Here is a 24,328-nt window from a genome sequence, read left to right as displayed (position 1 = left end):
CAAAATTTTGATACATTTTTGACAATTTATAAAGTCTAGTTAGTATACCGTATTTTTTCCTTTCGACGTATAATTATTTAAATACATGGCGTAGATGACAAAATAGGTCTGAATGCTAGTCGCTGCACATTTCCATTGAATTTTATTCGCACGGTAGATTCGACGGCTGTGAACGCGACAGCGGAGTTTCCAGTTTTCATAACGCGTACGGCGGTGCGAGCAATAACAGGGATTTCGGAGTGGCGCGCGCGCGACGCAACGGAGACTGAAGGAAATTTAAATAAGTAAAGAAACAGATGGCGGTGCGCGGGAAACGGAAGTAGACGCGCGGCCGAAAGGAGGCGGAACGGCGCGGTGGCGTAGGATTCGCGGCGGTGCCGGAGGCGGACAGAGATACGCCGTTGAACAGAAACAAAGAGACACGTTGAAATAGCAAATGTTTACTATACCCAGGCGCTTCGCGAATTACGCTAATCCTGACTCGTGGCAAGAGAGCTCGTTGCGGGCCCGTGAATTGTGGGAAAGGGGCCAAGAAATATATACAGTGCCGCCGCCGCTCTGTCGCCGTTAACGCCGCGCCGTCTCGTTTCGGACGCGGCGCCGCTAAAAACCGGCCGCGTTAATTGAAACTGCGTTAGAATTACGTATTAAACCGCCGGAATATTTTACGACGCCCTTGCCTAACCGCGAGAGGAAACGAAACGGTACGACGTTACAAGTTCATCGACGCCGACGATTCTAAATTAACTTAAATATTACATTTATACAAATTTACAGATATTATTTCATCGACTCGATAGAATAGTTAAGAAAATATAGAAATCTCTATGAAAAGCATCTCGTGCGTCTCGCGATCAATATAGACAATTTCAGTTTTTTGAAAGCGTTATTGCAACAATTGAACGCGCCGTCGTCGGGCGAGACGGCATTCGTTTCAGGCGGCGTAATTACGTTGGACACGGCGGAGAAGAATATAAATAAATTGGAGGGCGAATTATATTCCAGAATTTTATTCCGCGCAATTAACCTTGCGTCTTGAGCGGAGGGCGAGCGCGAGTTAATTAAGGGAAACACTGCGATGGTATAAAGAAGTCGGTTGCGTTAATTAAGAACACGGACACGTTTGAGTCTTATGACGAATCCTGATTGCCGGCTCGGCAAAACGAAAGGGACGTGACTGTACCATCACGCGACCAGCCAATATTCCTTTAAAAATTCCTCTCTCCCTATCTCTCTCTTTTTCTATCTCTTTCTCTCTTTTTTCTCTCTCCTTTACCAACCATTTAAATGAATGGACGACACCTCCGAGCGAAAAGGATCCGCTTCTAATTCCGCATTTTCTCGCCTTCCGCGCTCCCCTTTATTTTTCTGTCTACTTAAAAGCTCATTAAATATTAAAGCAGACCCGATTACCACTGTGCGAGCTCTCCCCTGCGCGCATGGAAATGTGTGAACATGGCCGCAGTGATCAATTAAACAGACAGAAAGGTCGAGCACGGTAAATAATGGAGCCTGTGTACTCATTTTTGCCGCGGAACTCGGACCTGTGTTATCTACTCTGGCGTTCGATTTAATTAAAATATCAAATTCTATATGTTACGTTAAATATCCACGGTTGTTTCTAACTTTTTAAATCGGTCACTCGAGGTCAAGGATTTTTTTCATTTATATTTCGGTGTCGATAACAATTTCAATTCTGAATCGTTGGACACGTTCCATTATCATTAACTGTTTTTCTTTTTTGCAAGGGTATTAATTAATTAAGCTTCATATATTCTAAAATAAGATAAAAATTCAAAGATAACGATCAAGGTTTCGACTTCCGTTTTTATCGAAGTAAATATTCAGATCTATCGTGTCCATCCGTAGTCCAACCGTCACCGTTTCAATAAACTAATTCGAATTTATCTGCGAGCGGGCGAAAAAAAAAAGAGAGCGCGGGGCGAAAAAAACTCAAACAAAAGCCTCGCTATACCCGTTGTTTAACGGAGCAATAAATTTTAGCTGCGCGTTTAATCCGGGGACCGTTCGCAGCGACGCGTAGGTGTATCCCCGAAAAATCCGTGAAAAAATCGAAGCGGAAGGTCGCGTCAACGATCGGACACGTTCGCCGCAATCTATACGACTTACTGACGGATGTACAGAAAAGTGAAACATTAACCCCTTCCCGTGCCATAATCTAAAATATCACGGCCTTCACTACACACTTTTGTACCTTGCATTTTGAAGGGGTTTCTTAAATTTTAATAATTGAACTGCTTCGTAACAGCAACGACAAGAATCGAGACCAACTGTTCCGAGGTACTGAGAGGAACTAACATTCGGTCACGAGCGTAACGGGCAAAAAGTCAGTCCGCGAGCTCGGCTTGTTATGTTTACGTTTGGCCCACGTATGTGTTCGCGACCTTGACTCGCGATATTTATGTTTGGCCCAAGAAACTGTTCGCGACTTTGACTCGCGATATTTATGTTTGGTCCAAGTAACTGTTCGCGAGTCTGACTCGCGATATTCATGTTTGGGCAAAAATCTTCATCGCGAGTCTGACTCGCTAAAGTACGGGAAGGGGTTAATATTGTCGCTGACATAAATCGTAATTACACTCTTAGGAAAGCGTAAAGCAAAAAGCGTAGAGCAGAAAGTGTAACAAAATTATTGAAAATTCGAAGCATAAAATATCAAGCAATTAGCTACGAAACGTTGAAGCTAATTTCCACGCTGATCCGTTTTACTTCGCTTTATCAACTCGGCTACGCAATTTTAATTTACTCGAGCCGAAGCACCCCGCGTTTTATAGTATTTTCGAGGTTCGCGGCGCGTTAAAATTTACGAGTTATATCACGGCGCCCGGCGAAATTGCAATTTGAGCAGCCAATTTCTAGGCCGCGACGGGTGATATCGTCGTCTCTTGATGCCGAGTATACTCGTCAAAAAAAAAGAACGGCTAACCGGTTAATAACGCGGCGGAAGAGAGGCCTCGCGATGTCTGCATAAAGAACCCGAGTTTTACGTCCTCGCGAGGGAAGACAGCGCGCGACGGTAAAAGCCGAAGAAAAATTGTATGCCTTTCGAGCGGATAGCGCAGCCGCGCGCGCGTCGCTTTCTTTCCGGGCATTGTTCCCCGTGCCTCGACGCGCTAGCATCGTCGGGGGTCGCGCAGAGATTCGTTCTAAAGATAGCGTTCGTGCCTCGTCGCCGGTATTTTATTTACCGGGGCCGTATATTTTCCGTCTGGCTGAGATTTCTTCTTGACCGCGCGAAAACATCGCCGGGGAAAAGGGGGTCGGAAGCCCGGAGGCGCCGGAAAACGCTCCTCGGCGTGTGCACGTTGCCAGCGCGGAGCCGGTTAAAGGGCAACCCCGTCGAGTAACTGCCCTCCGCCCTGGTCGTTCTTCCCGTCGCTGCGTACAACGTTGATCTCCATTCCTGATTACGACCGCCGACGCGTTTTATGGGGAATGCGCGGTGGACGGATTTCGAGGGCCGGGCTACTATCAAACGAATCGCCGTTAAACCTTCGTGGGGCGTGGAGGGACAATTTATACCGCGCGACGTTCTTAATTGAAACCTCCGCCGGACGATCCCTTCGGCCATTTCGCTAATGGAACAAAAAAATCTCGCGTTCCATTTCGATCTCGATGACCGAAGGATCTGATTTAATAGAAATTGTAATCAATGTCTCTTTACGATATCCTATCCTAGAAAATAGCAAGTTACGATAATTGACGAAGTAATAACAATTTCCAGCTCATTTAATCTTCTGCCAGCGTCCGAATACTTTCGTAGAGCGGTATATTCCGCGTAGGAATCGCGGCAGCACTCGACCGGAAACCCTCTAATTCGATAAAGTGGCGGAAAAAGGCGGGAGATCGCTAAAAAATCCCGTACATCGCGCCAAGAAAGTTCGCAGACGGTCTAGCAATTCTTCAGGGTAACGGAGTGATCCGGGAATGGTAATGGAGCACTCAAGTCCCGTGGAACAGGGGGAAGGGCGGGGGTGGGAGAGAAGAAAATCCGCGGTCTACCCGTGCGTTTCGTCTTAGTTTCCGGAATCGAAGTCCAGGCTCGAGTCGGTTCCCGCGAAAGAGTAGAGATCCGTGTTCGCCCCCTTAATGGGAAACGAGGCATCGATCATATCGCCCGGCCCGATACGTTATTCCGCGTCTCCGATCCGGCGGCCATCTTACCCGCGCCGGTTTTCTCCAACGGAACACGCTTCCTCCGAGTGCCGGCCGCCATTTTGCGGGCCGGCAATAACAAGCTCGTAACTCAGCGACGTTGTATTTCACATTCATTATCAGGCTGTGCAGCTGTTACGTAACGAACGGGGTTTCCGCGGCCCACGGCCGGTGACATATTACGTGCAACGAAATATTGTAGAAAAGAACGAGCCCCGCAGGCCGTCGCCATTTTTACGGGCCATTCTGCTCGGTCACTCTTCCCGTCGTTGCCCGCCCCCGCGCGCTCCGCGGTTTTACGGACGATCTCGATATTTCTTACAGTGGTGCTATTGTTTTTATCGCGGCCTGTTTTCTACGCGATACCGTTCCCCGGCATCGGCTGCGTTTCTTATCGTCGACTACGGATTTCGCGCGTTTATTGCATATTGCACGGCCTCTCCGGGGGCCGAGCCGCTGCCGATCGACGACGCTGCGTTACGATATTGACGATATTGGTACTTAAGGATGCGTGCTACTACAGAATTAAATCGTACACCTTTTGATTTGGTTGAGGGTGAATCTGAATTAGTATCAGGGTTTAATACAGAATATTATAGAACATTGTTTGCTATAATTTTGATATCCGAGTATTTAATAATTGTTCTTGTTAGATTTTTAATAACTTTAATCTTTTTGGGGGGTAAATTTAATATCTTTTAAATTTGTAATTTTGATAATTTTTCATCTCTAAAAAAACTAGATATCAACAGAACCGATTTATTTCTCACATCCAATTCTATATTCATAATTAAAATAAAATTTAAAAATTAATCCATTATTTGGTGCAAAAAGCGATAGAATCATAGAAATATCTACATCGGGCTTCTTATTATTTATCTCCAAATTTCGACAAGATAAACTACTGCAATTTCGTTTAATATAGCGTTTGCATTCGCCGCGCGTTGCATCCTAATTCGATCGTTCCTATCTCCAGCCTTTGTTCCTATTATCGACACCTTAACAATATTATCGACATCTTAACAATATTCTCGACATCTTAACAATATTCTCGACACCTTAACGATATTATCGACACATCGATATTCGTCTGTGCACCGAGTCACATGGGTCACCGTTTTTAAGTAACAAATGGAATTAGAGAATAAATCGGGAGATTCGTGCAACGAGCTTAGCGACCGAGCTCGGCTGTCAGCTCCACGGCAGTGTATCGAATATATCACGGTATGAAAAGGTGCTTTCGTGACCAGAAATCACGGGGAGGCTCGTTGCAGCTGCTTTACGCGAATGGTTCATAAAAGATTTGCATTTGCATAAACACCAGTCTAATTATAGGCGAGCAGCGTTCGCGGTTCGTACGAAGTACGTCGAGTAGCTCAAACAGTACATAATATTTAAGAGATTTATCGACGTGTTAATTAAATAGAATGGTTTGCTGATTTAGTAATTAGCGGCGGTTGCGAGAATGAATTCCGTATGCATAAAATGCGCTTTGTCACGACAGATGGAAATGGAAGCTAGAGAGCTGTTCCAACCGTGAATCGTTGTTACGATACTGTGTTACGTTGGGTTTTAGAAAAGTCCCCTAAAAATCCGGATCGCTGGAAACAGAATCGTGTAGTCTAATTATTAGCTCGAGTATCCGTCGCTTTTATCGCGGCGCGCCATTCGCAGGGTATTATTGTTCGAAACTCGGCCAGCTGGAAGCATTATCACGCGTTTCCCGCGGACCATAAATCGCCGCGCGACTCGAATAAATATTCTCTCGTTATCGAACGAGATCCGCCCGTGCGTGCGCGATCGTTCGCATCTGAGAATCTGGAAGCATTCCCTCGAAAATCGGGACCAGCTTCCGGTCGTTCCTTTCAGCCGATCCGTAACTCGAAGCCCCGATCGAACGAATTATACCCTCCCCCGAGATCCGTCTGAAATATTCGCCGGTTATCGATAAAATTCAGAGCGCAATTAGAATTCCGCGCGGGGGAGGGGGCGCCTGCATGCAATATGCATATTTCTGTTCGCATTTCCGCGCACGCATCTCGCATAACCCCCTCCCCACGTCACAATCAGTCACGAAATCAGGGACGGGGTTCGGGTTTGTCCCGCGAAGCTTACGTGACGTCTCGAGCGGAGCTCCCACACCCCCGCCACGTGAAAATGTCGCCGTCGCCGTCGCCGCCGCGAAGTAATACGAATATCTAGCCCGAGACGCGCGCGGCCGGAATTCAGACGCCGCGCCTGCCCCCCGACGACGACGATGACGCAACGCCCCAGAGCGCGGAATTATTTCATAATTTGACAAGGCCGATCGCAAACGGATTACGCCGATACCGAGGCACGTTTCCGGCCGGCGACACCGAACCCGCCGAGCAGAAACGCGATAATGTCGGAATTTATTTCATCCGAGCCGGGCCGATCTTGCGCTGTAAATGCAGCGGCGCTTCGACGATACCGTCGCCACCACCCCCTCTCCCCCCGTCTCCCCAGGTATAAATTAAACGAACAATTACAACGTCGAGAGCGTTTTCGACGAGCACCGACGCGCGGAATTTTTCCACCGAATTTATAGCTTGTTAATCATCCTACGTAACGCTGTGCCCCGCACGGATTCTCCGGGATGATGTCGACCCGGCCCGTTTTATCTGTCAAATCGTTCGCGTAACGTGTGTTCGAAGAGAACGCGGAGTTTCGTGACACCTCCGCGAAAGCTGTCGCAAAATACGCAGATATAAAATAAACAGATTTTACAAGGATATTGTAATTCGCGGGGGATGATGAGTGCGCGAATTTTGTGAATTTCCGGCTGGAATAAACGATGGGTTAAACACAGAATTGTGGAGACTATAGAGGAAGGGAGGAATATATTTTTAACGTGTGCAATATTTTTATTGAACTTGAGCTTCATTTTTACAAATAATTACGAACAGTAAATCTAACATATTTTTCCTAATTTATAATATTTCCAGTTTATGCAAGAAAATGCATTTTATACACACTAAATTAAATCTTGCGACTCGCATAAATCGAATTTTCGAAATCTAAATTTCGTCGCTATAAAAATAATTTCAGGACACGGTAGAATAATTACAGCGATGCGTCAGAGTTCAGATTAAATTTTTACCGTCGAGAGTAATCGGACGATTTGCATTCGCAACGCTTTGAAAAATGTCGTCGAAACAGCTGCGCCGCGTTCGCCAGTTAATTCGCGGGGGCATCGGGAAAGGGGCAGAAATAATTCTCGCCCCCCCTTACCGTGGATTGATACACCCGGGTAGTTATACCGAAACCGAAATTCGTTGATGAGACAACTTTCGCAATAAGGCCTCGCCATTATTGCGAGAGAGGCAGCAACGACACTTTCATTAACGCGGCTTTCTGACCCCGACAGCCCTATAACGAGGCGTGGCGCCAAACTTTTGATGAATTCGAAAGGTTAAGTTACATTATGCCGCGGGACGTCCTTCGGCTCGCGTCACGACACCTTCCTCCTGCGCCTGCTCCCTTTTCCTGGATATTCGCTCGTCCTTCGACCCTTTGAAAATGTTTCAACTGCCAATCTGAAATGTATATAATTATATAAAAATATATATACGAATATAATTGACAATTAATCGTCTATACTATCTACGTAAAACTAAATTTATATAAAGCTAAATTTAGTTAAATTTAGTTAATTTATATAAAGCTAAATTTAGTTAAATTTAGTTAATTTATATAAACCTAAATTTAGTTAAATTTATTTAATTTATATAAAGCTAAATTTAGTTAAATTTATTTAATTTATATAAAGCTAAATTAGAAGGTAAAGCAGTGCTTTATTTAAAAGAAAAATAAAAGAAAAGGTAGAACCGCTAGAAAATTCAATTTTATTTCTGCATTTTGCTATAGTACGGATATTTGATGTGTCACGTTTATTTTTATTTGCTCGATAAAATCATGGCGGCGAAGGAATCCGCTAATCCCGCGCGAAAATTGATGGCGCTCGGAGTAACGAAGTTGCCCAGGTGTCGGCGGAAAGTTTCGCAGACGTTCATGCTGGATGCGTGCACTTTCATATTTATGACGCGGGTCCTTAATACCTGAAGGAGATGCGCGAACACGGTGTGCTCCTGAGAAACTTTCGAGGCGATCCGCCTCGCTGTTGTACTTCCGCGTGGCGTCGCCGCTTCATCGAACTTTCCAATTTTTGCTGGGAATCTTGGGAGATTCGGATCGGTCTACAATGTCCCGCGGTTTCCGGCTTTTGGTCCCCTTCTCGGTTAGAGGAATTTACAGCTTCGAAAACACCGCTTTCCGCCGGACCCCGTCGATCGCGCGGATCCACACGCCATTATTTGACCGTGGACTTTTCGTTAAAATAACACCGCGTAAATAGTTATTTTATACCGTGGAAACAGACCTCGACGCCGCGGCTAACAAAACTCTCGTAATTAGTCCGCGATCGTTTAATTTTTTTTTTATCAAACGCAATTCGGATCTATTAGGATTCACAGCGCGGCCAGATAAAACAGCGCGGAACTTTTTCAATTCGACGCGGTGTTTCACTGGAAATATTTATTTTATTGGCCGTACGAAAAATATCAAATGCGTCGAGCAAAAATACAGGGAAAATAGATCGAACGAAAATCATTGGTCGCGTTTCGTCGCTTAAATAACGTATTTGTTCGCGGGTCACGCGGATTTTTGTATATTCTTTAATTGGTTCGGAGGTTTTACCAGTTTTTGTGGACACTATAGCTTTTCGATCTTGCTAATAGTTTTCCTCAGCCTTGAAATTTATATTATTTAATTCTATAATTTTCCTGAGGATCCTAAACTAATTTTCATAGGACCTAAAATTTTTTTACAGATCCTAGAATTATTTTCGTAGCTCCCCAATATTTTCTATACATTCTACAATTATTTCTTTACTCCCTAAAATTTATTTCTACACAGTTTACAATTATTATCAGAGTAATTTATTTTTCGCAGTTTATTCTTCAGTCTGAAATTATTTTCGTACCATGTAAAATTTCTTTCTTATTTGGTCTCCATTTTTGTTAGATTCTACAATCTTTCATCGCAAACCCTAAACATTTATTTTTAACCAATCCTCGTCGTTTCGTGCAGACCCTACGATTTTTTCTCCAGATCCTCGATTCCCCTCGCAGGTCCGGCAACATTTTCATAAATCCTTCGTTCCCCGGATCCGAAAATATTTTCCTCGCTTCTCCGCCGCAGTCTCGCGGAGTATTCCAGCGATCCCCCCATTTTCTCGGTTCGAACGCCGTTTCCATTTCGGACGAGATAACCGACGGTCTCCTTTGAAAACGTCGACACAACTTGATAGCATTATCCTTGGCAATATCGACGGCGTAATTTCTAATGAAAGAAACCACCGGGGCCCCCCACCCGCTATCTACTTTCATAGAATAGAATAGTATCGTCGTTTCGACGACTTACCCAGTTAAACTTATCTCGCTGTGGAAGCGAATGGTATAAAATCTTCCGAAAGGGGAGAAGTGAAAGTTATCCGCGGGGCGAATCTCTCTCGGTGGATTTATTCGCCGGGGACGTGCTCGACAATGTAGCTAGCTAAATTGCTCGCTAGAAATTCACTCCGAGGAGACCCTGCGCTATCTTGATGACGCTAATTCATTCGCGATGGGACCTTATTTCCCGGACACGGAATCAACAGAGATTTCTTACGCGGCACTGTTACGACGATTCCTTCGTCCTGTATGGGGCCGTTATGGGAAATACGAGCGGAGCCACGTAGAAATTCGACGCGCGCGCGACACTCGACGGCGCGAGCTTCGATTTTATAGAGAATTGGGGATGATTGGCTTTTTAATCACTGAAATTGTTGTAACACGTTCCAAAATTATTTTTAGATATCGCGAAAACTGGGGTTTAAAAGAAATTGTCAAAAGAGTAACTGAGACTCAATTTCATGTGCATAAAATAAATTTTGTTGTATAAAATGGAAATACCAGAAGCCAGAAAAATGATTCATAAAATAAATTTGCTGACGAATATTTCGCTCTTAAAATCCTCTTTACACAAATACAGAATATTGAAAAAAAATCGTGACACCCGATTACGTTTAAACAATTATTTTAAATTATGATGACGCGAATTTATCTACGAATCGAGTGTCCATAATCCGCCAACAAAATCGGTTTTATTATAAATATTTCGTGCTCTGATTTATGATTCCCTCGAAATGAAATTTTTCAAACAATTGAGCCCCGACGCGGCGTATCGGATAGGTGTCGCATTAAACGGCGACCAAATAGTAGTAGATAACAAGTCAATCGAATAAAATGATTAACAGAGCGCCGGGAGCGTTTTCCCCCACGGTTTAAACACGTGAGAATGAATTCCACCGGTTCAGCCCTCCTCCCCCACCCGCGGTGGATAATAAATTCCAGCGTTCCGGATATACGATAAAAACGGCCGCGAATCCCATGTATTATCGCGATTTATATTATCCGTACAGAAAATCCGCCTACCATAACCTGGTAAAAAAGGCGAGAGGGCCGCGTGCCCGAACACATGGTTTTTTCTTCCCCGATTATTTACACGCCGGCGTCTCTCCCTCCGCCGCCTATGTTTCGTCCCTAGGTTCTATGTATTTTATTGCGGTCGCCTGTGTTTTTTAGCTCGCGTTTGCCGTGACCTTGACTGAACGAATGCTCGCCGGCATGTTTGCACGGTCTACCTGTTACGGGTAAACATTCTACCGGACTGCAAAAATAGACCGCGAGGTTCGGCGCCCCTTTTTTCGGACTCGCGCGTTTTCCCGTTCTAATTTCACTTTTCTATTTTCCTTTATTTTTTCGCTGTAGAGACTTTTACGCGGCTATTTTTCCTTCTCTGGTCTTTTTCATTATTCTACTGTGACTTTTCTGCTTTTTCCTAGGTTTGTTCGTTTAAATAGAGGCAAAGTCGACTATAATAGATCTTTGATAGGAGTATAAAGTATGGTGGATTTTTTAATGGTGATTTCAGTTATGGAACAAGTTTAGACTCTCAATAGAGACTTAATAGAAATTTAAATCTTAGTAGACTCTCAATAGAAATGTAACGATATTAAACGTTTACTTGATTTTTACAGAAATTTAATTCCAGTAGATTCATAATAGATTTTTACAAAAGCTGACTGCAAAATTTCACCACATTCTTGTCCTTACTCCTTACCAGCTAATTTTCTTTATTCCCACTGCGAAATCTTCTATAGTCGATATGATTAATTTTTCTCTTGCGTTCACTTTCTTATTCAGTGTACCGTCGCCTCGACTAATCGAATGTTCAGCTATTTTCCCGGTACACTTAGTCGCAGTGAACGTTCCAGGCGACACGTTCTTCGTTTGAATTTTTCGAGCGAATGGAAATAAACTGGAAGAAGAGGTCTTCTATTATCCACATTCAATTTCATTTCCAGCTTCTTTATTTCCGTCCCCGAAAATATTCATAATGATCGGGATTAATCTCTCTCCCTTTCTCCCTCTGTCTTTTTCTTTCTCTCTGTCTTTCTCGCTTTCTCTTTCTATCTCTTGCTCCAGTTTCCACAAAAATCTAACCCCGCTCCGTGAATCAACGTCACAGCGGATTCGAAAATAAATTCCCTAACGCGGCAAATCAGCTTTCCTCTTATCCTCATTCCCTAATGAATTCAATCCCGATAATTACAACACCAGTTTAGTCGTTCGCTCAGAGACATTGAAGGGAATCGCATCTCTCGCAATATGCCGCGTATTATATTTGAACGCGAAATACGTCGTCGTGGATTACAGGAATAATTCCTGATAACGACGATAAAGATAATAAAACTATCTTTAGCAGATTTGGGTATTATTCTGACTAGTAGATGAACTAAATATTTTTAAGTGAGACAATTATCGGGACGAATATACTTTCTGGTCGAATATAACTTAAGAATAACGATAAATATATTATACATTTAGCTGAATTTATTTCGTAATTTATTCCATCCGTTTGTTCGAGTAAACTCTGGTTATAGTTCATGGCATATACAGCTTTACAGTTTTAATTAACAAGTGTCCATCTATTGTGTCAATTTGACGCGCAATAATCAACGTTAAAGCTTGTCAATCTTAGAGAAGAATTTTAGTATTTATTTTTATTTAGTCCATTTGATGTCAAAGGGTGGCCTATGCAATTTTAGTATTTATTTTTATTTAGTCCATTTGACATCAAAGGGTGGCTTATGCTATAGAAACGAATACAATAAAATGTCATAAATAAAATAAATGGTGGACAAAGGGGTTGATCTCTGACGTGTCATCAATTTTTCGGCATTCGATTCGAGACACCCGTTACCGCGAGAGCGCCGAGAGCGTGCGCCAGCCGCGCCCCTAAATTCGGCCGCCATTCCTCCCCCATTATTCCCGTTCGAATAGAGGCGGCCGGCACTCGTCACTATTATTTTTTGATTCGCCGTTTAATTCCCGCGGAACAGACGGAAGCGAGGAGCGGCGCTCGCATTACCCGGCAATTTCGCCGAAACATTAATTCACTTTAATGCCGGCGCCGGGACGCCGGGTTTATGATTCGGTCGCATCGTCGAGCGCCTCGATTCCGGCGCGCTCTCGAAATTCGCGAATTATCGATCGGCCATCGATTCGTTACCGGGGCAGCCTCGTGTATTATTTTACGCGGATAATTCGATTTCGAGGGCACGCGCGGCCGTCTCTACGCCGCCATTCTCGTCCCATGTTTTAACGCCGATCCACGGCCCTTTGATTTATCGGCCGGCCGATGATCGACGAACATTCATCTTCGCGTTCGCGTTACTCACGGCTCGTCGTTCTTTTGATTTATGCCGACCTCTTTTCCCCGCAGGCTCGAAAACAATTTCGTTGCGTCCCGGTTGGTTGGTGAACGCGACGCGATCTGATCGCCGATCTTCCGCGATTCGATGTTTCACGCGTCAGATGCCAGATGACCGAGCCGTGTGTAATCTCACGTTTCATCGATCGTTTTAACACTTGGCAAAGCGAATAGGAGGGCCAATTGAACGTGGAGAATAAAATAATAATAACATAAAAATAGAAATATTTGCTTGGAAATATTTTTATAAAAATTCTGAGGAAGGATATTTTTTTACAAGTTATTTTACCGTCCTAATAAAATAATAATAACATAATAATAACACTATCGTGTAAACGTCGTCGCTAATAATTTCTTACGGCCCCGAAGCAACGCTTTGATGCATTGCAGTTCGGTTTAGCGGGTCGGTAAACCCGCGATGGGAGAATATATTTTTCGTCGATGCTCTCGCCGCGCCGAAACAGCGCCGCCGGTTTAATGCAATCACCGGCGCAGCGCAGCATTATAATATGCATACACGCGCGGCACAATAAGCATTACAATCCTTCGCGGCGTTGTATTAACACGGTAATGGTAAAACGGCCGCGCGCGCGGGCCGCGTTAATTGCCGCATCATTCGCTTTTAATTAGCGCCGCGGAATTTCTTCTTTTTTTTTTTTTACAGTCGACGGCGAATAAAATTCGATTCGCGTTTTAGTATGCGATTCGCGGCGGTGTCCCCAGCCGCCTCGACGTTTTTAAATCAGTCGCCTCGGTATCGACGGTTAAACGAATTCCAATACTTTCGCGCTACGTGGCCCGCGCAGCTTGTAATTCCGATCACTCCGATTTTGTGGATCGCGATCGCAGGCGACAACGATTTAAACGTTCGCAGACATTTTCTTTTAGAAATTTCATATCGCGATTATTTGATTTTAATTAGCATATTTATTTTTTTTATTTTGATTATTATTTTATTGTTATTTATTACTGTTGTTTTCTATTTTGATCGCTTTTCTGTTGGTAAGATTATTATTTTTATAATTAAATCTGCTGTTTATGCAAGTGTCAAGTATTTAAAGTGAGGGATGAAAATTTCGTGACGAAAACGCAGTTTAATTATTTTATTAGCAGGAAAAATATTGTCACAATTTTTGAATGAAACAACTTCTTATAAATCAATTATCCAACCTTTAAGTCGCTATTTGTTAACACTAGATTACCAACGGATCATTTTTTAATTCACAATTATTACATTTATATATTCCGAAAAATCAGACTAAATGTCTTAGAGTTCTATTTCTATAAACTGAATATAAAACAGCCGCTGATGGTGTTTCGCGAATCTAGCGCAAAGAAGCGACGCTTCACGGCAAATTCAACGGCCGTGCCCGTCCGCCGGAGAATAATGCGATTGGCCCGATACCATAAACCGGCGATAATTTATTCGTCCACTCGGCATACATACGTACATATGTCAGACATTGCAAACTATGTAGAACAGGCCGGGCGTCGTTCGGTAATCAAACCGGTGCTCGTGCACGGAAATAATCGCTCTAATAAATTCGAGACATCGTGGGATCGTTGAATTCCGCTCTCCTCGGTAACCATTGCTGATTATAATTCCAAGAATAATAGTCCGCCGCGCGGAACGCTCTGAAATTAGTCGCCGATGCTAACGTGTTCCGCGCGGCGGAGCACGAGAATCGAACGAATTCTAATATCGATACAGAGGACGCCGCGCTAACCTAAAACATATTGCACGATAGCCTAACCTCTATTTATAGTATACCTATCTTACAAATTAAAATTTTTCGTAAATTTAAAGGAAGTATTTTAGGGGGAGTAATTTTTTAATTATAGTTGAGAAGAAATATATTTTAGTAGATTAGGAAACGAAAGTGATATTCTCAAGTGAGATTAAATAATTATAGATTATGGTAAGGTTATGTTATTTAATCTTTTAGCTACTGACACTGTGTTCTTAATATTTTACGATTTCAGAACTATATTTAACAGTTATATTATAGATATCCATATTTAGAAATATTCTTACAGATATTATAGATATATGAAAATATATAGATATATAGATAATTATAAATATTTTTCAAAATGTCTCGACAAAAGAATCAAGTATATTCCGACACACGAACGAGAACAAACGCTCCCCAATTCCCCAAGTATTCGAAAATAAAACAGCCCTGTATAAAACGATTAACGAAGCGTTTTACGCTAAAAGCAATGAACACTGGCGAGCGCCCTAATTAACCCTTTGCACTGGAAGCCATTTTGACTCTAAATCCGGTCCAGTTTCCGCGCGACCCGCGGTATTTCCACTTTGCATAATTTATTGGATTTCATGCCGGCAAAATTGAATTTTACGTCTTCGTACGGCGGCGCCGCCCCGAACGCTTTGAAGTGAAAGACACAGGGCGGCGCACAAAAATGATTTCGGAACGCGGCGGAATTTTGTGCCGGTGGCCAGAGTCGCGCGAGCGCGAGCGCAAAGGGTTAAACGCGGACGAAAGGACGAGCAGCGGAGAGTCCCGGCGGAACAACCGTTCGAAAGACGAACGATATATAATCGTCCCGCCAACGACTTTCCAGGCATTCGCAGCGACGCGGCTGGCACAGGTGGGCAGCCCCCTCGGAGGACAACTAATTACCCATCTTTTACAGGCAATCGCTCGTCGGACATACCGCGAAAAGCGGAGCGGTCCCACCGCGCGCTCCAAGCACCCCACCCCTTTTTTTCTCATTGACTTCTCTGCCTATTTTATATTTCTTTTAACTCGCGCCGACTCGCTGACGCGTCCCCCAGCCCGCTCTGCTAAAAAAAAAAAAGAAAAACAAAGCCGACGACGCTTTTCACTTCGCGGCCCTGAAAAGCGGAGGCGGAGATCGGACTAGCCCGACGAAAGAACCGTTCCCGTGGCAAAAAAACACGAGGCGATGGAAACGAAGACGAGACTCGTTTGCTTTCTCGTCGCCGTCGTCAGTAACGAGACGGCTACGATTCCGCGCAACGGTGGTACGAAAACAAATTTCTAAAGTCAGTTCTCTCGATGTTGCTGTCTATTGCGCGGCCTCGTGCTCGTGATCGTGGTCTGTGATAATCGGGGCACGACACACGCTATTGGACCCCCTCCCCCAACACAACCGGTACGTTAAGAAGGCTGCTGCGACTATTAACGCGAGGCGACTACACGGCGCCGTGGTTACCTTCACCAGCCCAGAGTCCCACTTGGTAAGCCTTCAGTATAAAAAAAAACAAAACAAAAAGCTTTCAAAAGAAAAACATACGAAAAAACGAGCCAAAACAATAGAATGGAAAATTTCACGGAATATGTAATAGCGAATGGAAACAAAAAAAAAAATAGATATATATATATAATGTAATGAGATATGGAAAGAAAATCACAATTGCGAGAGATTGAATGAAATAGAAATAAAAAGAAAAAAAAAAAAAAAAGAAAATGCAACAGGGAGCTCGTGCCCGTTTTTTTTAAACGTTGCTCTCTTTCTCGCTGATTGGCCCGGCCACTTGATAACGCACTCTTGTATAATTATTCTATATATATATATATACATATATTACGTATGTCACGTTGGTGTGTGTACATGTGCACAGTCCGTATATATATAGAATACATTTATATATATAATTGGCTAACTCTCACGCGAAACTTAGCTTTTTAGCGAGGAGCGATCACCAGAGCACCAACTTTTCTTCTCGAACCACTCACTTACCCTGCTCTCTCTCTCTCTCTCTTTCTTTTTTACTTTTTCTATACACTGTCTCTTCCTTCTTTCTTTTGTTTCTGTTCTTCCTCTCTCTCTCTCTCTCTCTTTCTGATCCTTCTTTCATTTCTTTTCTTTATCTTTGTCGAAAGATACGCGCGCGGAGCGCACGGAACGAGGGAAAATCGGCGCCGAAACTTTCGAGACGAGTTCTCGAACTGCCATCCAGTTTTTCGATTACGCCACGCGATCCGCCCATCCTCGATGGTTTGAATGATCAAACAGGACGTACCCATCCTCCCCTCTCTCTCTCTCTCTCTCGCTTGCGCGCCTGTCGCCGGGCTTGATGGGATCCCGTCGAAAGGGTCCACTCCGTCGCTACCCTTTTCTCCCGCTCCTCGTTCCCTTAATCGTCCGCGTTCCGAGTCATCGCGACGAGACCCGAATCTGACGGCTTCCGTTACCGTTCTCCTCGCAAATGCGTTCGGTCCTGTGGAAAGTAAATTCGTTTTTTCGGAGACGGTACTTTGTCGATGCCGTGGACTTCACGGTTTTTAGGAAGATGGCGAAATGATACGGAATAAAGTGGTCAATGTTTATTGGAGATTGTTTGTAATAATTGAATATTGAGCGGTCGCTTTTTTATTTAGCGTTGAAGAGACGAATTTTTGAACTTGAAAAGAGTGACACGATTTTTTTTTTACTTGGATAGTACTTTTATTCTCTCGATAACAAAAGAGTAAATATTGCGAAAAATCGCTTTGATATTTTATGGTAAATTTGACAAAGAGAATGATATAGAATCGAAAGAAATTTATAGCAAGGAAGCTTGCCAAAATATATAATTCTAATATTTAATTTTAATATATAACAGAAGTATAATATGCGAAAAATCGCTTTGATATTTTATGGTAAATTTGAAAAAGAGAATCGAAAGAAATTTATAGCAAAGAAGCTTGCCAAAATATATAATTCTAATATACAATAGAAATTATCCTCATCAATTACACCAAGTCTAAATCACTATCTTTCTTCGTCAATTTCCTCAATTTGAAAATAACGCACACGCGTCACTCTAACTTCCTCCACCGTTCTCATTGTTTTAAAATTCCACTTTCAATCGATTTCTACCCCAAATACGTAAAGTTCGCAGTGGAATAATGACAATAGGGTTCAAGATGAAGTTTGCTGGTTAGAGAAGACCATCGAAGCCCGCCGGTAAAGAAACGAAATTACTTTCCGAACAGTCCAATAGCTTTTTCATATCTGTTCTTCTTTGAGCCGACGCTGAGTAAACCGTGTCTCAAACGGTCGAAGTTGTCGAGCGGATTTTTCAACCCAGCGACATTCATTTTTCATTGAATATTTCGCGGTCGCGATTGTTCGATTGCCATTGCTAGATCAAATCTCCAAAATTCGATTTACTAAAATTTTCGCGCCTGAAATTTTTACGCGTTCGCACGGTAAATTTTTAACTTTTTCCTGAAATAATTATTGTATCATACCGCACGAACTGGCGAATTTCCAAGTAACAATTTTATTAAAAAAAATCGTCTCGTCAACGAACGGAACGCTGTCGATACGTTTCCCCTACTCCCATCAAAGAACACCCCCGATCTTCGAAGCTTCCGCCGAGGCGACAAAACGGAGGCGCAACAACGGCGAAATCACCGCGCGCCGACGCCAGTGCCGATATTCCCCCGTTCCCCGCGCGAGCTTTCTTGTGAATGGTTAGGAAGTCTGTCACGATTTGTATATAGTTCACGCGTGGGGATCTTGCTCACCGATCTTAAAGCTAGCCTCTATAGGTACACCACTGGTCTCACTGCACATGCACGCAATAATCTTCGCTCCTCTCGGTATTGTCATCACTGTCACTCATCTCGACACTAATCATCAATGTCATCTCTCTATCACGTTATTCATCGGAATGCACGCCGTGCTCTATAGAAACGATCTATACAACCCGGGGAACGTATACGCCGATCGACGAGAATTTCCAGAATTTTTATCGGAAAATCTAGTGCGACGGGTTTTCTCTCTCGCGCGCGGGAAAACGGTTCGGGAAACGGCTCGGTGAAACCGGGAAACGTTTCTCGCCGGTTCCGTAGACGTTCGCGGCTGATCCGCCTTCGTCGCGAGCGAACCTGCTCGCGCGAAGGACCGTTTCACGCGAATCGTTCAACCGCGCCGACGATCGACGCGTACCGTCGTTTGTGGGAGGGAGGGGGAAACGGGGCGGCGGGATCGGCTAGAAACTCATTTCATCGAATCATCTTCTGTGCCTCGTGGAATGAGCGACTAATGAACGTCTGACAATTGCCTTTTAGCTCGAGCACTGAAATGCATGAGGAAAGAGGAACGGAACGAACGCACCCGCCTGCATGTTGTCGCAACAAAATCTACGTCTAATTGTTCTTTCAGGGACCGATAATGGCTGCGTTCCACCGGAACGCGACGCATACCGCGGAACAGGGGCCGCGACGGCTCCTTCTTCGTTACGACGAATCTATGTTTGGTCTGTGAAAACGATGCTGAAACAGAGACGTTCGGATGATAGAGTTGTTCGCGGTCGAGTAAATCGATCAGTGTGTTTGTCAAGGTTTTCTTTGTCGGCGAAGCGAAGGGACGGTTTCGATATTTTTCGCCCGATGGTTTCGATATTTTTCGCCTGATGGTTTCGATAGTTTTCGCTTGATGGTTTCGATAGTTTTCGTTTGACGGTTTCGATAGTTTTAACCCTTTGCTGTCCAGTGGCGAGTCTAAGGCGTCGCTAAAAATGATCGAGCCACGTTTCGACATAATTTTTATCAAGTTCACGCGTACTTAAAAAATTGTTAAGAGCCTTTGACTGTCGCAGGAATCACTGTAGTCAATTCTATAATGTATAAAAAATACTCCGAGTTATATAAAATCTAATATATACAGTATAATATATAAGTATAAAGTCTGAAAAAGTATGTTGGATTTCCGGTTAAAATGGCTCCGACTGCAAAGGGTTAATTCTTAATATAATCGTCATCAGGCTGTGGAAGTTTATGCGAAATATCGAAGCGAATTGTTATGGAATTGTCTTATGAAACACCATTTCTGTTAATTTATTTTACCAAATCAAAATTGCAGCGAAGATCGTCACGTAATAAATAAGAATTTACTGTTAAAAAACAAATGCCGATTCACTGTGAAATAAGTCGCATAGCGAGGGGTTAAATCAACCATTCGATAAAAAAAAGCCAAAGTCAAATAAATCAACACATTCGCTGAACAATTTCGACAGTTTAAAAATAATATAAACGTTCTAAAATTCGTATCTGGAGAATTCGCAGTCAGCCGATCGCTGACCAGTAAGACACGCGAGATAGAAACTGAAAAGCCTCGTGAAAACGCTTCGCGAAAACCAACTTCGCTTCGAAACTTCGGCGAAACCCGGCACAAAATTCAGCGACGCTCAAAATTCTGAAAATTCTGAAAATTAGCGGGCGCCCCTCGTGAAAATCCCGTCAGCGATGAAAACTTAAGAAAACGCGACCGCGGTCCTCTCTCTCTCTCTCTCTCTCATTGTCCGCGTTTTCACGCTCTCGCGTTCGCGGGAAACGTCAAAATTCCACGGTCCGGCGGTCAAACACCGGGCTGCCTCTCTCTCTCTCTCCCTCTCTCTCTCTCTCTCTCGACGAGGTCCCGTCGGGAACAAGCATTGGAAATGATTTTCACGTGAAGGGGGGGACAAGGGTCTCCGGTGGAAAACGGCGTAAAGGGAAAAAGAGTGCGGGAGCGTCTCTGTGTCATCATAGTTTTCCGGCAAAGGGAGGAGCGCATAAGGTTATCCGTGCATCGGCGACCAGCGCGAGAACATCAAAGAAATTTTGGACTTCCAGGCCAGCGTATCCGCTAACAGGATCAGTTCGGCTCTCTCGTCTCACTCTATCGTTTCACCATATGTACACGCGGCGGCCACCCACCCACACACACACACAAACACGCCCGGGTTTCTATATATATACACGAACATCGGCGCCTACACGAAACAAACACCAACACACGTCCTTGCGCACCGAGGACCGCGACCGCGACCGATTTTTCAGTATCTCTGGACATCCAGATGGGAATACAAAAGCGTCGATTATACCAAATGAAAGGGTACGATAAACAACGGTACAACTTTCATTGTTTTATTATCCGCCGTACCCTTTCGCGACTTCTCAGCGAGAGGTCTGAAATACACTCAAAAATTGGGGTGCTGTTATGGTCGCGCTCCTCGGTGTATATAGATATATATATATATTTTATCTCTGTCCTATATACGTATATACATATCTGTATGTACATATACGTTCTATACACATAGAGGTATACATACACACAGAGGTAACAGAGACGTACGCCATCCCCTTTGTTTCTCTCACCTCGCGGAATAAGCTCTCTCTAAATTCTCGTCTACGGAGGCTCTCGAGGTGTACCGCCGCCTCGCCTAACCGCGACACCAATATCGTAACTCTCGCGCAGCTGCGGCACACGGCGGGGCTCCGGGTAAGAAAACACGAAATAACTTTGAATATATATTTCTCGATTACTCGGCTACCGGCGTGCCAACTTCCGGGATGGGGTAGGGTGGGGGGAGGCAACAAACCCGGCGACGGGCTTCCGGCCGCCGCGGCAGCTTGCCGCGAGAGAACGATCGTCGGTGGCCATCTTCTTCGGCGCCGCTGCCGTTGAAATACACCTCTGCGCAAGCGGTTAACTAATTGCCGGACTGCGGGGTCTTTATGCTAAATAAAACTCGGTTATCTCGATTGCAACGAGCGTCGGACTAGACAGAATGTTCCTTGTTTCTTTAATTATTTTGGTTAAATTAGAAATGGAAGTATTAAATATGAAGATTGCTTTAATGATTTCTGAGAAATTCGTTAATTGTCTTTTTAACCTTTCTTTTTTATCGGAGTCTGTAGTTGCGGAGAGATTATTATAGCTAGGGAGCTTTGGTTTTATTATTTTACGCTGGTTTCACCTTTTCGGGGTTGCAACCCTTATGACGCGCGTATTGACGATCACGTTTCGAGTCCTATTATTAAAAATTGAAGTATTGAAATATGAATTAATGTCCCTGAGCCAATTGACTAATAAGTGTACAGGTCGTTTAAGATTTTTAACGTATCATTTCTATTTTATAATATACTACTATACCTATAATTATTAAAAGTATCGCGCCAATATACTCGAAACAAAAAATTGATATAAAAATAATGTTTAGTAAAAAAATTGATCAGCGAGTAGACGAAATAATTCCAGTTGCTTAATTTCACGCTCTTAGCGACAATAAAAATATATTTTTCATAGCAAGAGCAGTGACTCCACAAATTTAAAAAAAATAGTTGAACCAGTGTTTAGGCATAGTTAGTCGAAAAGAACAATTAAATACTCGCAATAAATTAGCGAAACGGATCTTCTAAATTTCGTACAGCGGTACAGTTTTAATAGATCGACTCCGCTTTAATTATCGACGCGGTATAACTACGCTTCCCGAAACTATTAGTTGCTGTCCGTGAGGTTCTCGATTTAGACCCTGCAGGCCCATTATATGCCGGAATAGTACAGGAATATGGTATTATCAGCGCCGGTTGAGTACTTCTCTAATGAGTTATTTATGAGCCATTTTGCTTCGCGAAAGGGGCGCGACCTTTTATGTTTATCATAACCATTGTTATGTTACTGGGAAACTAACTGCCGGCCAAAAATAGAGTTATGAATCAGATCTTTCATTGTTGATCATTTGATTAACCATGAGATTTTTCTTAATGATAAAGAAGACTGCAAAATATTCAAATATCATCGAATCAGAAAAAGTTTATTACTCTTGATAAAGTAAACTGTAGATTGCTGTGTTCAGTAATAAAAATATAAATTCTTCTGATTAATATATTTGTATTTCTCAAAATTCTTTATACGCTTTCCTTTATTGATAAAAAATTAAAAATAATTACAGGGTATTTAATTATATGCCAATACTAATACTATTACACAAGGTGTCCCAAAAGTCGCAAAACATACCATAAAGTAACACACAGTACTATATACACGAACACAGAAATATTTCCAAAAAAAAACAGATCATCCCTTAATTTCGTCAACAGCTCGTTATTGTCTTCCAAACGAAAACGCTCGACTATTTGTAAAACTGATCCGAATAGAAAAGAGGGATGAAAAATTGTCGTATAGGGAAGACTAATGATCGACGAGATTATCCAGGCGAGAAGATCGACAAGTTTCGCGTCGCTCGCTATTAAACCGACTGGCTCGTACGCCCCCGTGTAGATGGAAGACGCGTGTTTCGTTCGCCGCGGCCGGGACACTTTTAACAAAAGGGGAGGTTATGGTCCGTGACATAGTTCCCTGCGGTCGGCGCATCGACTTATAACGTTGCGCATCAAGCTCGAAACTTGCGACGGAGGAGGGGGGGGGGGCAAGGGGGGCAAGCAACTCCGTGGGTTCTAACAGAACTCCCGGCGAACTTTCCTTCGATAGCTTTAGGCGAGAATGCCTGGTGGGTACACGTATAGGTAGCGGCGAGCGCATCGAAATCTGCACAAAGGGCGTATTGTGTGTGGGAGTCGAACCCGGAGGGTAGACCCCCACGCCCTGCCCTTTTCGCCGTTGCAGACCTTTCGAAAGGTTGGATAACCGGAATTTATTGCAACGTGTCGAGCCGCGTCCCACGCGCGCGTGAGTTAATTACACGTTTATGATCCGGGCGAGCTCTTTTTATCGCTGCCAATGATAGAAATAATATCCGCCGGAAAAAGACGTCGGCGGACAGAGAAATGTCGAACGGGGGTTAGGAGAAATGTCGTCGACGAGGATAGAAGCGGAATAAGAGGGAACTTCGAAGGAATATTGAATTACGATTTTATATTTCTAATCTAATATATAATCTAATATATAAATAATTAATAATCATCCGGCGTCGTAGGAGTTATTAACACGAAAAGGATGTCTCTACAATATATATAATAATTTTATATTTATGCAATCTTAATGCACAATCTCCGAAAAGCTTAATCAAGGAAAGAAACTACTTCAATTATTATTCAAATCAAAAATGATTACTTCGAGCCTTTAATTACTTAATTCCTTTCCAAGCAGAGATTTACTCAATCTGCAATTTTTATTCCATCGTCAATGCTTTGTTTTTAGATTTTTAATCGCCGCGAACTGTACCAAATTCCGAGATCTCCGTCGTCGAAAGCGTATCTCAAACAAGAAATCAAATCCCGTTTCTGATCCGTGTTCCGCCATTTGCTCGAAAAGCGCCGCGGTTAATTCGCGCTGACACCTTTCGGGATCTCCAATATACATCCTATCTAACCTAATTCCACGGTGCCCCCCCAAGATGAGAACGGTTAATCATGACAACTGACAGTTCTTGATACCACTCGACACGTTCGCCGGCCGGTATCAAATTAAGCAGCGGAATTAACTGACCAGCTAATGGCGCTGTATATACAGGACGGTTCCAGGTCGGTTTTAGGTACAGTTCCGTCTTTCTCGAGCGAGGCAGAAAAATTCAGCTCGCGACGGAATTGTACTCTTAATCGTAGAA

General features: G+C 43.4%; 1 protein-coding gene across 1 annotated transcript in view; it reads left to right on the top strand.

The window, feature by feature from the left end:
* Nrx-1 (neurexin 1) overlaps positions 1-24,328 on the top strand; it is a 371,741-nt gene that overhangs the window by 246,689 nt on the left and 100,724 nt on the right. The window contains 1 exon segment of the mRNA XM_078182335.1: positions 16,166-16,240. Within this exon segment, the coding sequence (XP_078038461.1) occupies positions 16,166-16,240 (75 nt within the window).

The sequence above is a fragment of the Augochlora pura genome, chromosome 1 (genome assembly GCF_028453695.1).
Source record: "Augochlora pura isolate Apur16 chromosome 1, APUR_v2.2.1, whole genome shotgun sequence".
In the NCBI taxonomy this organism is placed as follows: domain Eukaryota; kingdom Metazoa; phylum Arthropoda; class Insecta; order Hymenoptera; family Halictidae; genus Augochlora; species Augochlora pura.
This window is presented reverse-complemented; position numbering and strand designations above follow the sequence as displayed.